General features: G+C 51.7%; 1 protein-coding gene across 2 annotated transcripts; it reads left to right on the plus strand.

Moving 5' to 3' along the window:
• The first annotated feature begins 325 nt into the window (after positions 1 to 325).
• On the plus strand, positions 326 to 11009 carry ANKRD54 (ankyrin repeat domain 54). Of its 2 annotated transcripts, none has more exons than XM_027540832.1 (8): positions 326 to 785; positions 2861 to 2908; positions 7533 to 7631; positions 8314 to 8385; positions 8865 to 8912; positions 8985 to 9109; positions 9255 to 9362; positions 9678 to 11009. In XM_027540832.1, the coding sequence occupies exons 1-8, from the start codon at positions 461 to 463 to the stop codon at positions 9750 to 9752; spliced, it is 900 nt and encodes a 299-aa protein (XP_027396633.1). In that variant the 5' UTR covers positions 326 to 460; the 3' UTR covers positions 9753 to 11009. The 2 variants fall into 2 exon arrangements, with proteins under 2 accessions (XP_027396633.1, XP_027396634.1); XM_027540833.1 differs by having other exon boundaries at positions 330 to 785; positions 7538 to 7631.
• Positions 11010 to 14433: the final 3424 nt, after the last annotated feature.

A 14433-nucleotide genomic window follows, 5' to 3' on the forward strand; every position in this document is an offset into this window, starting at 1 on the left:
TTTTCTTCCTCTCCTTTCCCCGCCCCCCCTGGATTCTTCACTTTCCTTTGTGATTGGCTGCACATCATCTTAACGTGATTGGCTAGGGCATCTGCCCGTTATCTTTCCCTTGTTCCGATAGGAGAAATAAGAAAAAAAAGTGTCTTAAACTCAGCTATTTTATTGGCTCCGGTAGGGAAGTAAGGCGAGGGGATTGAGCAGCTCAAATTTGCGATTGGTCCTTATACCCATCAGTCATACTGCCGGAAACCAGGTCTATTGCAGTTGGAAGGGTTTTCATTGGTCCGAAACGGCCCCGCTCCCCTCCCCGAGACCGCCCCCCGACCCGGTTGCCGTGGTTGCAGGCCCGGCCCGCCAGCTCGTCCGCTGACAGCGAGCCATTAGGGCGGAGGGAAGCGGGTCCGTTGGTCCTTCAGGCACGAGGCTCCTCAGGCGGCCAGGCCCGCGCGGAGCCGTTGCCATGGCAGCCGCCGCCGGGGGCGCGGACGACGAGTCGCGCTCTGGCCGCTCAAGCTCCGACGGCGAGTGCGCGGTGGCGCCAGAGCCGCTGACGGGTCCCGAGGGCCTCTTCTCCTTCGCCGACTTTGGGTCTGCGCTGGGCGGCGGCGCGGGCCTCCCGGGCCGGGCGTCCGGCGGGGCCCAGTCCCCGCTGCGCTACCTGCATGTCCTGTGGCAGCAGGACGCGGAGCCCCGCGATGAGCTGCGCTGTAAGATCCCCGCGGGCAGGCTGCGGCGCGCCGCCAGGCCCCACCGCCGGCTCGGGCCCACTGGCAAGGAGGTGCACGGTGAGGAGCGCGGCGGGAGGCGGGGCTGGCCTCGGCTGATCTCCCCAGCCCGCTCAGGATGAGTCCTCCGACGTCTGCGCTACGGACCTGGAGTGACCCCTGAGTCCCCTTCCAGTAGGAATAGTAGTCGTATGACTGCTAAGGACCATGAGTGTAAAAAAAAAAAAAAAAAAAAGTAGTCTTCCTGCTCAGAAACAGTCCCGGAGGCTTTTCACATTGGGTAGTTCCTGAGTAGAAACGGATTCCTAGCCCCAGGTGTAGATAATACATGGGGTAGTGGAGAATATTTTCGTATCAGAGCCAAGTCGTACCAGCTTCTTTAAATGCACAGACCTGGGTTGGACTTTTCTAGCTCATGGTGGCCTTAGGCAAACTACAGACCCTTTCGGTTGTAGTTTTCTTATCTGTAAAATGGGAATGGTATGCTTTACAGGAATGTTGACAAGAGTTAGGTAAAGTAGGGAATGTATAGTCAATATTTGGCCATCAACGTGTGCCAGACAATGTTGGGTGATAATGTGGTCATTTTCTTTTCTTTTTAAGATTTATTTATTTTTGGCTCTGCTGGGCCGTCTTTGCTGAGCGCAGGCTTTCTCTAGTTATGGTGAGTGGGGGCTATTCCTTACTGCGGTGCGCAGGCTTCTCCTGGCGGTGGCTTCTCCTGTTGCAGAGCATGGGCTCTAGGTACACACTTCAGTAGCTGCAGCTTCTGGGCTCTAGAATTCAGGTTCAATAGTTGTGGCGCATGAGCTTAGTTGCTCAGAGGCCTGTGGGATCTTCCTGGACCAGGTATCAAACCCGTGTCCCCTGTATTGGCAGGCAGATTCTTAACCATTAGACCACCAGGGAAGCCCTGTGACGGTTTTTGATCCTCATAATAACTCATCAAGATCCAGATACTGTTCCCACTTTACTGAAGATAAAACTGAGGCTTGGAGAAATAACTGTCTTGCTCTAAGTCACATTCCATCTTTGGAAGGAATGATGCTAAAGCTGAAACTCCAGTACTTTGGCCACCTCATGCAAAGAGTTGACTCATTGGAAAAGACCCTGATGCTGGGAGGGATTGGGGGCAGAGGAGAAGGGGACGACAGAGGATGAGATGGCTGGATGGCATCACCGACTCGATGGATGTGAGTCTGAGTGAACTCCGGGAGTTGGTGATGGACAGGGAGGCCTGGCATGCCGCGATTCATGGGGTCGCAAAGATTCGGACGCAACTGAGCGACTGAACTGAACTGACTGAAGTCACATCAGTAAAAGTTGGTTGTGCTGGTGTTAGAACTCCTGCTCTGATACTTCTTCCATATTTCTTTTACATTTTATGGATGCCATGGAAACCAACACCCTGAAAAATTTAAGAATGGGGACTTTTAGATTCCCTCTAGGACCTACTCGTATCTTAGTGGTGTTATGAGGATTAATTGAGAATTTGAAAATGCTGTATGAATGTAAGGAATCATTATATATCTGAATTGTAATTTTTGTCCATTTCTCTGATGATAAAAGTATTGCTTTCTATTAGCCTTTAATATAGAGGTAGTGTCATTGTGGAGAAAAAAGTTTCTCTGTGGGAATTATCAAATTTAAATATGCCATTTGGGAGTGGCCTGTTTTGAAGGAGAATATAAGATTATATGTGTAACCAGCTCACAAAGAGTTTTGTGTAAATCATCTCATTTGATTTTTGCAACAACTTAGGACTGTCAGGACAGAGCTCAACCTTGTTTGTACTTGATAGATCTGAAGCCCAGGGGCTTAACTAACTTGTTCAAGGTCACAAAGTGGCAGAGCCAAGATCTGGCTGCAAAGGCCTTGGAGGATTTGCTACAAAATGTGGCTTTTGCACGAGCTGTGTCACATTTCAGGTTTCTCCTGGTTATATCCTGGCACCTCTCTTTCTTTTTAGATTTTTTTTTTTTTCCATTTGGCAGTGCTGTGTGCGACACACACATGGGTCCTTAACCACTGGACTGCCAGGAAGTTCCCAGGAAGCCATCACTTTCTGCTTCATCATGGCCATTGCTGGGTTTTTTTGTTTGTTTTTTTAACTGGCACTCTTATTCTCTTCACAGCTCTGAAAAGGCTGAGGGACTCAGCCAATGCCAACGATGTGGAAACAGGTGAGTGTGCAGAGTGAGTCTGGCTCCGTGGTCTGGTCAGGGAAGGAAAAGTCCACATCACCAGTACCTGGGAAGACAGTGCTTGAATTCTGCCAGCTCAGCCCTGGGACCACTGTATCTGTTGTATAACTGCTGTCGTCTTACAGATGACAAGTCTGGTGCAGATGCTTACTCTTCCCACGCTTGCCTGCCACCCTGTCCTTACTGGTGTCAGAGTGTTTATTACCCTGTGAGCCCCCTCATGGCGGGAGCTTTTGTATCCCTGGCACCCAGCCGCAGAGTGGGAGTTTTTGGGACCTTGTGGCTAAAAGGAATGAAAATCAATCAACTTGAACCGCCAGGAGAGCCACCATCTGCATAGAGCCCTTCCGCTGCTCCCTGAGGCTTGGTGGTAGTGGGGTTCTCAAACTTAAGTTGACAGAACATCTGAAAGGCAGGGGTGGGCTCCTAGCAGGACACGGCTCTGTTTTTTTTGTTGTTGTTGTTGTTGCCCTTCATCCTTTACTAGCTGATAGGGCAGTAGCAGCATCAAAGGTACAAGACAAGTTATAGGGAAAAAAAAGATTTAATTTTATCCACTGACTTAATTCATTCTGTGAATCAGGGAAAAGTGGTATATTGGTTTTCTGTAACTGCTGTAACAAATAACCACAGATATAGTTGTGTAAAACAGCACCAGTTTGTCATCATACAACTATGAAGGTTGGAAGTCCAGCTTAGGTCTCATCAGGCTGAAATCAGAGTGTCAGTGGGGCTGTATTTCTTGCCCAAGGCTCCAGGAAGAATTTGTTTCCCTGCCTTTCCCAGCTCCTGAGGCTGCCCACGTTCCTTGGCTCGTAGTCCTCTCCCTTCATCTTCAGAGTCAGCGATAGTAGACTGAGTCCGCACACTGGTTCTACCAATGGGAAAAGGTTCTCTGATGTTAAAGACTCATGTGTTAGATTGGGCCTGCAAAATCCAGGATAATCTAGCTGCTGCTGCTACGAAGTCGCTTCAGTCGTGTCTGACTCTGTGCGACCCCATAGACGGCAGCCCACCAGGCTCCCCCATCCCTGGGATTCTCCAGGCAAGAACACTGGAGTGGGTTGCCATTTCCTTCTCCGATGCGTGAAAGTGAAAAGTGAAAAGTGAAGTCACTCAGTCGTGTCCGACTCTTCTTGACCCCATGGACTGCAGCCGACCAGGCTCCTCCGTCCATGGGATTTTCCAGGCAAGAGTACCGGAGTGGGGTGCCATTGCCTTCTCCAATAATCTAGCTAGAGGTTGCTAACCTTAATCCTGTCTGTGAGGTCCCTTTTGCTATGTAAGGTAGCCTATCCATAAATTCTGGCTATTTAGCCATAGGCATCTTTGGGTGTTGTGATTCTGCCGTATCTCACGTGGCCATCATTCTATTTTGAGAGTGCGATGCTGTGGTCAACAGATAAAATGTAAGTGTGGATAAAGGGCCATGGATAGGAGAGCAGGCATGGAGAGGAGGTTGTTCCCCTCAGGGAGCTGGGCCTTGAGTGGGTCCCTTATCCCTGGCAGAGCATAGTGAGCAGGCCTAGAAACTGGAGGGCTTTTCAGCGCTCTCCAATTTCATCTCTTCCATGAACTTTAATATTGTGGAATATTTGGGTGGTAACCTATATGGCTTTTCAAGGAAAAATGATATATTCTCTTTTTAATACCTCTAGTGTATGGCCAGAGAATATTCTAATTATACTTCCCTTCCACAGAAAGTCTAGTTTACCTTTTTAAATTTTTTTAAATTTTATTTTATTTTTAGTTTACCTTTTTTAATAGGTTTACTTTCTCTCTCTTTTAAATCGAAGCATAGTTGAAGTACAATATTGTATAAGTTACAAGTGTACAGTATAGTGATTCACAATTTTTACAGGTTATACTTCATTTATAGTTGTTACAAAATATTGGCTATATTCCCCCTGTTGTATAATATATCCCTGTAGCTTGTTTTATACCTAATAGTTTGCCCCTAATAGTTACTTCCCCACCGCTATATTGCCTCCCCTCTTCCCAGTGGTAACCACTGGTTTGTTCTCTATGCCTGTGAGTTTATGTCTAGCTTATCTTTTCCTTTTCACAACAGTAAAAGATGTTTATCAGCTTTCACAATCATTAGCCAGTGTCTAGCTTATCTTGAATCAGGTGTCCACATGGTAGTTTCATTATTTTGGTGGAAATGCTGTAATTTTCCATTCAGAGTCTGTGACACACCCATCAGACTCTTGCAGGACTCTGATAGCAAAACTGGCTGTACTTTAGCTTTTTCACTCCTTTTTACTGTATGATTAGCATTCTGTTTTCTTGCTTCATGTTTGTTGGGTCTTTGGTATAGGTTAGCAATTATAGTGGATGTACAATTTCTGCCCTCCTATGGTTAAATTATACGTACCTTTCTGTGAATTCATAATCATTTGAAAGATTTTTTTTTTTTTGGCTGCACCAGGTCTTAGTTGCAGCATGGGGGCCCTTTAGCTGCAGGATCTTGTAGCTGTGGCATGTTAACTCTTGGCTGCAGCATGTGAAATCTAGTTCCCTGACCAGGGAGCGAACCTGGGCACCCTATGTTGGGAGCTCAGAGTCTTAGCCACTGAACTGCCAGGAAAGTCCCATTGAAAAGATTTTAAATGTGAAAATGATATATGCATTTAAAATCTTTTAAAAATTAGAAAAATATACAAGAAAAACATTTTAAATGTCAGCAAAGGAGCTAATCTTTGTTAATATTTTGGTGAATATCCTTCCTGTCCTTTTTCCTGTACAGAGGAATTTTCTTGATGAGCTTGTAGACTGTGCTGTATACACAGTTTTACAGCCTGCTTAATGCTTTCTGTATCATAAACCTTTCCCATAGTCTTCATAACCATTTGTTCTTTTTCAAAACAGAAGTGCCATCTTTCCTATTTATAGAATAAATACATAGCTGTACAATTTGTGTAAAGCTTGTAAAAAGCAGAAATTACCTTGTAATTCCATTCCCCAGCTGAAACCACAGTTTGTAATGGATGCACACGATGCCTTCAAAGGGACAAAGCAAGAGTTATTCAGTTAGTCATATATTTGCACACTGGTTTTTCACTATTAAGATAATTTCCTAGGAATGGGGTTTCTACATCAAAGGATACGTGTGTCTTGATGGCTTCTGATAGGTGTTGCTAAAGTGTTTTCCGAAAAGACTGTTAGCTGTACAGATCACAAAAATAGAACCATTTACTTTATCTCAGGGATGCTGGCTCTCTTTTGGTGACTGCACTGATGAACACCGAGGTGACCTGAAGCTCTTCCTTCTTTTCCACTCTTATAAACCTTTCCCATTCATTCATTCCCAAACCATTCATTCATTTATGCAGTCAGTCAGCAACATTTGTGAAACAGGTCAAGTCATATCTCCATCCAGGATATTAAGAAACAAAATAAAAACCTACAGTATAGCTGGAGAAGAAGAGTATAAAGTGACACCACTTCTAAAAACAAACCAAAAACCCAAAGAAAGGGAAGTCATGTGTTTAGTCAGAGAGGTAAAAGTTCTTGAGCAGGAGAAACCTGGGTTCCTATCCCAGCCCTCCTGTTGGCTTGGGTTGGAGTCTGTCTCCTCGTCTGTAGCATGGACATGGTACCATGTTGAGTGGTTGAGGGTATTGGCAGTCAGGCAGCTGATGCCTGGCTGGTGCTTGGTGTACAGGCAGTTACTCTGAAAGAGCTCAGCATGTTAATGTGAGAGCAGCAGGATGACCAGGGCACCACAGAGATGTGGGGGTCAGAGGGGCTCATTCACCTTAAGGAGACGGGAGAGATTCATGGAGCAAGAGATTATCTGGGCTTCGCCTGGAAGGACTCAGGTCCTTGAGAGGTTCGCTGGGGGATTGCTAGGGCATTCCACTGCTTGCTCTGAAATGATGTTTGGCAGCAATTTCTACATTTCAGTTTGGACATGGGCATGCAATACATAATGCCTCCCATTTTACAGTGGCTCCAGACTTTTCAGAAAAGGACTTTCATATCCATTATTCTCATCATGGCAGCTCTAGAGGTTGACTGGGCAGAAACTACTCCCATTTGCTGGTGAATGGGGGCCCAAATCTTGGCCTTCCTGCTCCCAGCCCAGCTTTGCCCACTGCCACATGCTGTTGGCAATGAACTCCTTTCCTTTTTGCTCAGCTCGGTCTGGGACTTGGTCTGCATGGCAGAGCCCAGGCTCTGTCCACTCTAAAGGGCTGCCTCTTGGGAGCTAAGTGAGCGTCAGCCCACAGATGTGTCCCAGTTGGATGGATGTGTAGCCAGACTCTTGCCCCTGTAGAGGGGCAGGACCAAAACCAATACTGGGGATTTCCATGACTCCAGAATTCCTGACCCTGAGGGCCAAGATCCTTCTGTGATGCTCTGTCCCAAGACACGTACTTGAGCACCCAGCACCCATGGTGCTCAGTTGTGCCCTCAGGAGAACAAGTCCCTTGTCACGGCAGTCCTCCAGGGGCCGCATCCTGGAGGGACCAGCTCTCCCACACATTATGGATGCCTTGCTGGAAGGGGCCCTGAGGACCCTTGCCCACCCCCGGGGCTGCAGCTTGGCTGACGCCGCCACTCTCCCTGCTTGTTCCCTCTGTCTTGGCGGTGCCAGTGCAGCAGCTCCTGGAGGAAGGCGCAGACCCCTGTGCAGCTGACGACAAGGGCCGGACTGCCTTGCACTTTGCCTCCTGCAATGGCAACGACCAGATTGGTGAGTCCTGGGGAGGTGGGGGAGGGGGGCTGGGTGAGTATTCTGCCTCCAGAGACACTGGGGAACAGCACACGGCCGGTGGGGGGCTGCTGGAGGCGAGGAAGGCTGGACCCTCCCACGCCTCTGGCCTGTGGAACTGGCACTGCCAGGCTAAGGTGGGCTCACCTGGGGAAAGAACGAGATCGACCCCAAGGTCGGACCGGACCTTCCAGACATTCAGGCAACATTTACTCAGTGCTAAGGGCAGCAGTGGGACAGCCCGCCCCCAAACCCAATTTTTTTTTTCCCAGAAGTCTTTTTAGGATGTGGTATAACTTGCAAACAGTAAAGTCTCTATGTACATACACTGCTGTGTCCACCTCCTGGATCAAAATATAGAATCTTTTCAGTGCCCGGCATCCTGTCTCATGCCCCTTAAGAACCTTCACTAGCAGCCACAGCTGTTGGGAGAACTTTCTTTAACCCTAAAATCTCAGTCCCGTATACCTGCACAGGCTCAGGGACCCTCCCAGAAGCCTTAGTTCATGGTGCTCAGCGTCCTGCACACAGGCCTCACGAGTGAGCAAGGGAGTGAAACCACACTGGGCAGTGTACTGGCTTTCAGTGTTCCGTGTAGGGATGGAGGCTAGGATGCTGCCAGTAGACACCCCCAGCGGCTCCTCTGGGGCTTTCCTTTTTCCAGTACAGCTGCTTCTGGACCACGGAGCCGACCCCAACCAGCGAGATGGGCTGGGGAACACGCCACTGCACCTGGGTGAGCGCCTGGAAGCTGCCAAGACAGCCTCCTTTGATGGAGAGCCCAGGGTCCTGCAGGCCCCCAGCAGGCTCTCCTGTCCCCTGGGGAGAGCCTGAGTCCCCAGGGCCGTACTCCCCTTGGGCTGTGTACATGGCTGACCCCATCCACTGTTGGTTGGCTGTGCCCCAAGTAGAGCTGATTTCACAACCTGAACTGGCTCAGCAGCAGCTCTGCCGGGGGAGGTTCCCACCCTGTGGCCAACTCTCATCATGGCTTGTGGCGAGGCGGGTCCCGCCTCCCAGCCTCAGTTTCCCCAGCTGTGTAGGGAGGAAGTTGGGTTTGATCGCTGAATCCCCCCAGTTGCTGCCTCAGTGATGCCTCTCGGGGTGTGATCTAGCACCTGAACCCTGAGAGACACAGTCCTGCTCCCTCCTGCGGGCACCCAGGGCCACGCCCCCCGCGGTCCTGAGCTCTCAGTCCCTGTTCTCCTTCCTCAGCGGCCTGCACCAACCACGCCCCCGTCATCACCACGCTGCTGCGAGGAGGTGAGTGCTCCCCTCCCCGTCCTCTCTCCTCCTCCCCCTGCTCAGCATGCTCACCGCTGTCTGTCCCCCCAGGGGCCCGGGTAGACGCCCTGGACCGAGCGGGCCGCACACCCCTGCACCTGGCTAAGTCCAAGCTCAACATCCTGCAGGAAGGCCACTCCCAGTGCCTGGAAGCCGTGCGGCTGGAGGTGAAGCAGGTGAGCGCTGAGCCTGCAGCACTGAGTGGGTGACTTAAGGGTTCACGTGGACCCCAGCCGACACCTGGTCCAGCATGCCCCTGGGCAGCAACCTCAGGCTGCTCTGTGCCTGTGGGCACACCCTCAGCCTGCCCTCTGGTTTCAGATCATCCAGATGCTGAGGGAGTACCTGGAGCGCCTAGGGCGGCATGAGCAGCGGGAGCGGCTAGATGACCTCTGCACCCGCCTCCAGAAGACGAGCACCCGCGAGCAGGTGAGCGCAGCTGCGGTCCAGACCAGGGCCTGGCAGGAGCCTCAGAGTGAGCCGGTTCCCGCTCTGAGGCTGGAGAGAGAGGCATGGCTGCTGGTTGCCGTCCTCTGTGGGCCTCAGAGCCTCTGTCCACCTCCTTGGAAGCGGCCTGGGTCCTTCTGTCTGGGTCAGCGAGGATTCACCCTTGGACAGCTGCTCCATAGTCCAGGGTGAAGCCCTCACAGGCCCTGGGAGAAGAGACTGTGCCTGCCTCTGCGCCTGTGGTGCTGTGGGGGAGACCTGGGACACCCCATCACAGAGCCTTGGTTTCCTCCACAGGTGGACGAAGTGACCGACCTGCTGGCCAGCTTCACCTCCCTCAGCTTGCAGATGCAAAACATGGAGAAGAGGTAGCAAGAGCGCCGCCCTGCCCGCTGCCTCCCCCGCCCTGCCTGCTGCCCTCTCGCTACAAAGAAAAGGCCTGGCGCCTGGGACCCCGTCTGCCGAGGCCTCATCCCAGCTGCTGGGAGGCAGAGGCGTTCTCTCACTGACCTCAGCGCTGCTCCCAGCTGCAGTCTCTGTCATGTCCGTGGACCGAGACCACAGCCCCCAGCTTCTTCCTTTGGCTCCCGCAGCAGCACAGCCACGCCTCAGCCCTGGCTGACTTGACACGCACTCTCCTCACAGGCCTTGCTCATCCCACAGCCTCCCTGGTGCCCTCGGCAGGCCCCAGACCCTCCTCTGAGTCCCCTCCCAGCTGTGGGCTTGTTGCAGCCAGCCGGGTGGGTTTAGGGCAGGCACCCTCTGGCCTAGGGGGCTTCTTGGCTGGCCCTGCACCTCTCACCAGCACTTAGATCAGGCTTGTCACCGGACTTGCAAGGAGACATGGCAGCTAGTTTTTTTGGTTTGGAAGGGGTCAGGGGGTTGGTGAAGCCTAGACCTTAGAAATACAAGGTTAGGGAGGACCTAGCTGAACCCAAAGCAGAAATCCCCAGCCCTTTTTTGCCCAATCACAGAAACACCAGGAAGGTGTAGCCTTTCTGCAGCCTAGTTGTAGCAGGCGAGGAGAGGCCCTCAAGATGGCCACATTCTAATCCCAGGAACCAGTGAACACCACCTTATATGATGAAAGGGACTTTGCAGATGTCATTAAGCTAAGGTCTTTAGACAGGGCGATTATCCTGGATTATCCAGGCAAGCCTGATGTAATCACATGGATCCTTATTAGAAGGAAGCAGGAGCTCAGAGAGGAAGTAGGGGACAAGGTGACCAATCAAGAAACGAGTAACGCGAGGCAGGGGTCACAAGGCAAGGAATGAGGCGGCCTCCAGTAGCTGGGAAAGGCAAGGAGGGCTTCCCTGGTGGGCCAGTGGAATCCACCTGCCAATGCAAGGGACACAGGTTTAATCCCTGGTCTGGGAAAATCCCACATGCCTCCAGGCAACTAAGCCTGTGTGCCGCAACTACTGAAGCCCAAGCACAGCAGTGAAGACCCAGTGCAGCCAAAAAATAAATTAAAAAATAATAATAATAAGGCAAGGAAATGGATTCTTCCTTCATAACTTCCAGAAGGAACCAACCTGCTGACACCTTGATTTTAGCTCAGAGATACAGGTTTCAAATTCTGACTGCCAGAACTGTAAGAGAATAAATTTGTGTTGTTTTAAGCTACTAGATTTGTGGTAATTTGTTGCAGTAGTGAAGGGAAACTAATACTCTAGTGAAGGCTCAAAAACACACAACCCTGCAACTTCTACCCTGGCAGAAGCCGACATTCCCCTTGGGGCTCAGAGATGCAAAAGGAAGCGCCCCCTCCTGGCAGGGATCTGCCATAGCGGGGAAGCCTGAAGGGAAGGCTTGCGAGACCCAGCTGTCTCCCAGAAAACATTTGACTACGGAGTCAAGATAGACTTTTCCCAAATTGTCAGTCCTGGTTCTGCTCTTGCTCTGCCCCGCTTTCCCTCTCGCCAGACTTGAGTCCTGGGTGCTTTTCAGGAGGAGGGGAGTTTGTCTCCCAAATCCCAGCTTGATCAGATCTGAATTGAACTCATGGGACCTAGCAGTTCCCCAGACCCTAAAGAAGAAAGGACCTCTGGGGAGGCAGAATGTGATATTCAGGCCTGGGGCTGCCTCCTGGGCCCTGGGAGAGGGGAAACTGCAAGCCCCATCAGGTTGCCAGGGTTGGGGAAAGACTGGGGAGAGAGGAGGGCAGAGGACGCAGTAGCGATCCTACATGCCACAACCGAATGAATAAGTAAACATTTTAAAAAAGAGGAGCAAACACGCACGTGGGCCCTGAGCGGGCTGGGCTGGGCAGGGCGAGATGGAGAACCTGACAGGTTGCCCACACAGGAGTCAGCTCTCTCCCTGGCTGCTCCAGGAATAACCGAGTTTGTGAGGGAAGCAGTGGGGAGGGTGGTGGTGGCAGGAAGAAAAAATCCACATCTGTTGATTTCACCTTCTGGGTAGGGTCCTCTTCTCTACACCTCCCATTTCATTCACGTTGGAAATACCTCTCAGGCACTTGCTTTACACTCACCAGGGCTCCAGGTGGGAACACAGCAGGGGAAGAAAACACAAAATCCCTGCCACGCAGATGGTGGTGATGCTGGGAGAAGGGTATTCACGGGTTCTCACAGCCATCCTGTGAGATAGCTGGCCTTCCTGCTGCTTCGGATGGGTAAGAAAAGGCAGGTTTGCCAGAGTGACCCAACGGGGCAGCTGGGGTGGAACCTGGACTCACCCCCAAAGCTCATGCTTCCACCATGCCTGAAGTCCGAGTCTTCTCAGAAGCGGTTTCCTAAAACTGAGGGCCACAACATTTGTTGAGCTCCTGCTACGTGCCAGCAGGCCTGTTATACAAGCCCTTTGATTTAGTGTTTGCAGTCAAAGATTAGCCAGCACCCTTGCTCACTATTTTATAGATGCACAAGATTGAGGCTCAGAGAGAGAGTAACTTGCTTGAGGTCAGATAGCAGCATGTGACCCAGCCGAGCCCAGGAATATCTGCCAAGATTCCCAAAGTGCCGATCTCCCCAGTGTTCATAAGACCCAGTAGACACCGTGGACCTTACTGAGTAAATCTCTCTCCCCACGTGGGGAGGGGCGGGCCCTTTCCTCGCTGAGCACGTGGTGCAGTGTGCCTGGTGTGCGAGGCCTGCACCTGGTCACCAAGGGAAGAGAGGACAGGGCAGAGTCATGGGACTGAGCTGGGTCTGGAGTGGTCTTTGCCCATCTTTGGTGGCTGCCCACACTATTATAGGCCTTCTGAGGTGGTCAGAGAGCTGGGAGCAGCATGAGCCAGGCCTGGTAGACGGACGGACACTAGCTAGCTGTGGGACCAGGAGATGGCATGGGAAATGTGGGGCCCAGGAGTGTGAGGGGCTGGCCAGAGAGGGAGATGAGACCAGGCTGCAGAGATCCTGAGGTCAGAAGATTTGCCCTGGCGACAGAAAGCAGGTGAGGCAGGCTCACCTCCACCCTCAAGGTCATATGCGTCCTTACCCAGAGCAATCACCATGAGCTCCGGGGAAAAGACCCCCTCCCACCAGATCCCCAACTGCTTCAGAGGCTGAGCCCAAGCCAGGGTCAGGAGGACAGGACGCTGGACTGATACATACCTGGATAATCCAACAAAGTCCCCAGCTCCCCCCAGCTATAGGGAATGAGAGCCCAAAGGCCCTGATGCTGACTCTCCAGCGACCACTGAGGCCTCGGTACACGCAGGGAGATATGATCAGTTCACTTGACAGTTGAGGAAACAAACTCAGGGAAGCAAAGGAGTCTTGCCCAAAGCCCCAGACCAGGACCCAGAGTAGTCCCTTGTCTCTATGACTGGCCCATGCCAGCCTAGTGACGTTCTCCCACTTTGGAAGCTGGGGAGGATGGCACGTTTATTAAATGCCCTTGGCCATCAGCATGCCCAGAGGGGGCAGAGGCAGATGAATTGAGCCTCCTCCACAATCGAGTTGGATTGTGAGGGTTCTTGGGGGTTTTTTTTTTTTGGCCACACCATGCAGCTTGTGGGATCCTAGTTCCCCAACCAGGGATTGAACCTCGGCCCCTGCAGTGGAAACTCGGAATCCTAACCTCTGGACCACCAGAGAAGTCTCAGATTGTGAGGGTTTTTAGGGTTCTGATGGAGGCAAGGATGTGCCCGGGAGAGCCCTGGAAACCTCTCATATAGGTGGCAGCAGCCAGGAAGCAGCCCGGGGCCGTGTGCCTGCCTTGCAGCCTGGCTCAGGCAGCTCAGTTCACAGTACTAAGAGGTCAGCTGTAAAGTGCAAGAGCCAGGATTCAAACCTGGTGATGTGGCTCACAGTCCGTGCCTTGACCCCTGCACTGTGCCACCTCTCTGAGTTGACCTGGCAGGCCCACCAGATGCCCAGTCCAGCATCCTCCCCAGAACCACAGCCATCCAGAGCACCCCCAGGAACTCCCAGCTGGCACCCCTTTGCCCCTCAACCCCTCCTTACAACCCTTCCCCCAGCTTCAGTCTCACCCCTACGCAGAGCCCAAGCTGCTAAAGCAAGGTGGCACCAAGCAGATGCCTCAATAAATCAGTCTTGTCCTCTTAAGCCAGAAACTATTCCACCCCCACAGCCGGTCCTTCTGGCCTCATGCCATCTTGGATCCAGCCGGCAACTTGCAAATGAGCCCTGCATCCAGGCTGAGGACTAATGTTCATTCATAGGGGAACTCGGGGTGGTTAATTGGTATTTATGTCCCCAGGTACACACCTTGAAGTTGATAGATGGTGCTGTTCCTGTCAGCCGGAGGCAGGGAGAGAGACTGGTTAACATGGTTGTGCCAAGGTCCTCACCTCACCCACCCTCCCCGGGGCTGAGTTTCACCTTGGCTACATTTGCTACATGGGGTGGGCTGGCGGTGGGGGTCACCATTGCACATTCAAATTCCTCCCTCCCCTTAAAAAAAAAACAAACTTCTATCTGCCTCTTCTCTTCCCTAAAGACCATAAAACTGAAATCAGACCAACTTGAATTAGACCTCAGCACTGTCTGGGACTACCTCTGTGATCTTGGGCCAGTGACTTAATCTCTCTGAGCCTCAGTTTCTCCAAATCCAAACTCTAAAG

This window comes from Bos indicus x Bos taurus, chromosome 5, assembly GCF_003369695.1.
Source record: "Bos indicus x Bos taurus breed Angus x Brahman F1 hybrid chromosome 5, Bos_hybrid_MaternalHap_v2.0, whole genome shotgun sequence".
Classification (NCBI taxonomy): Eukaryota; Metazoa; Chordata; class Mammalia; order Artiodactyla; family Bovidae; genus Bos; species Bos indicus x Bos taurus.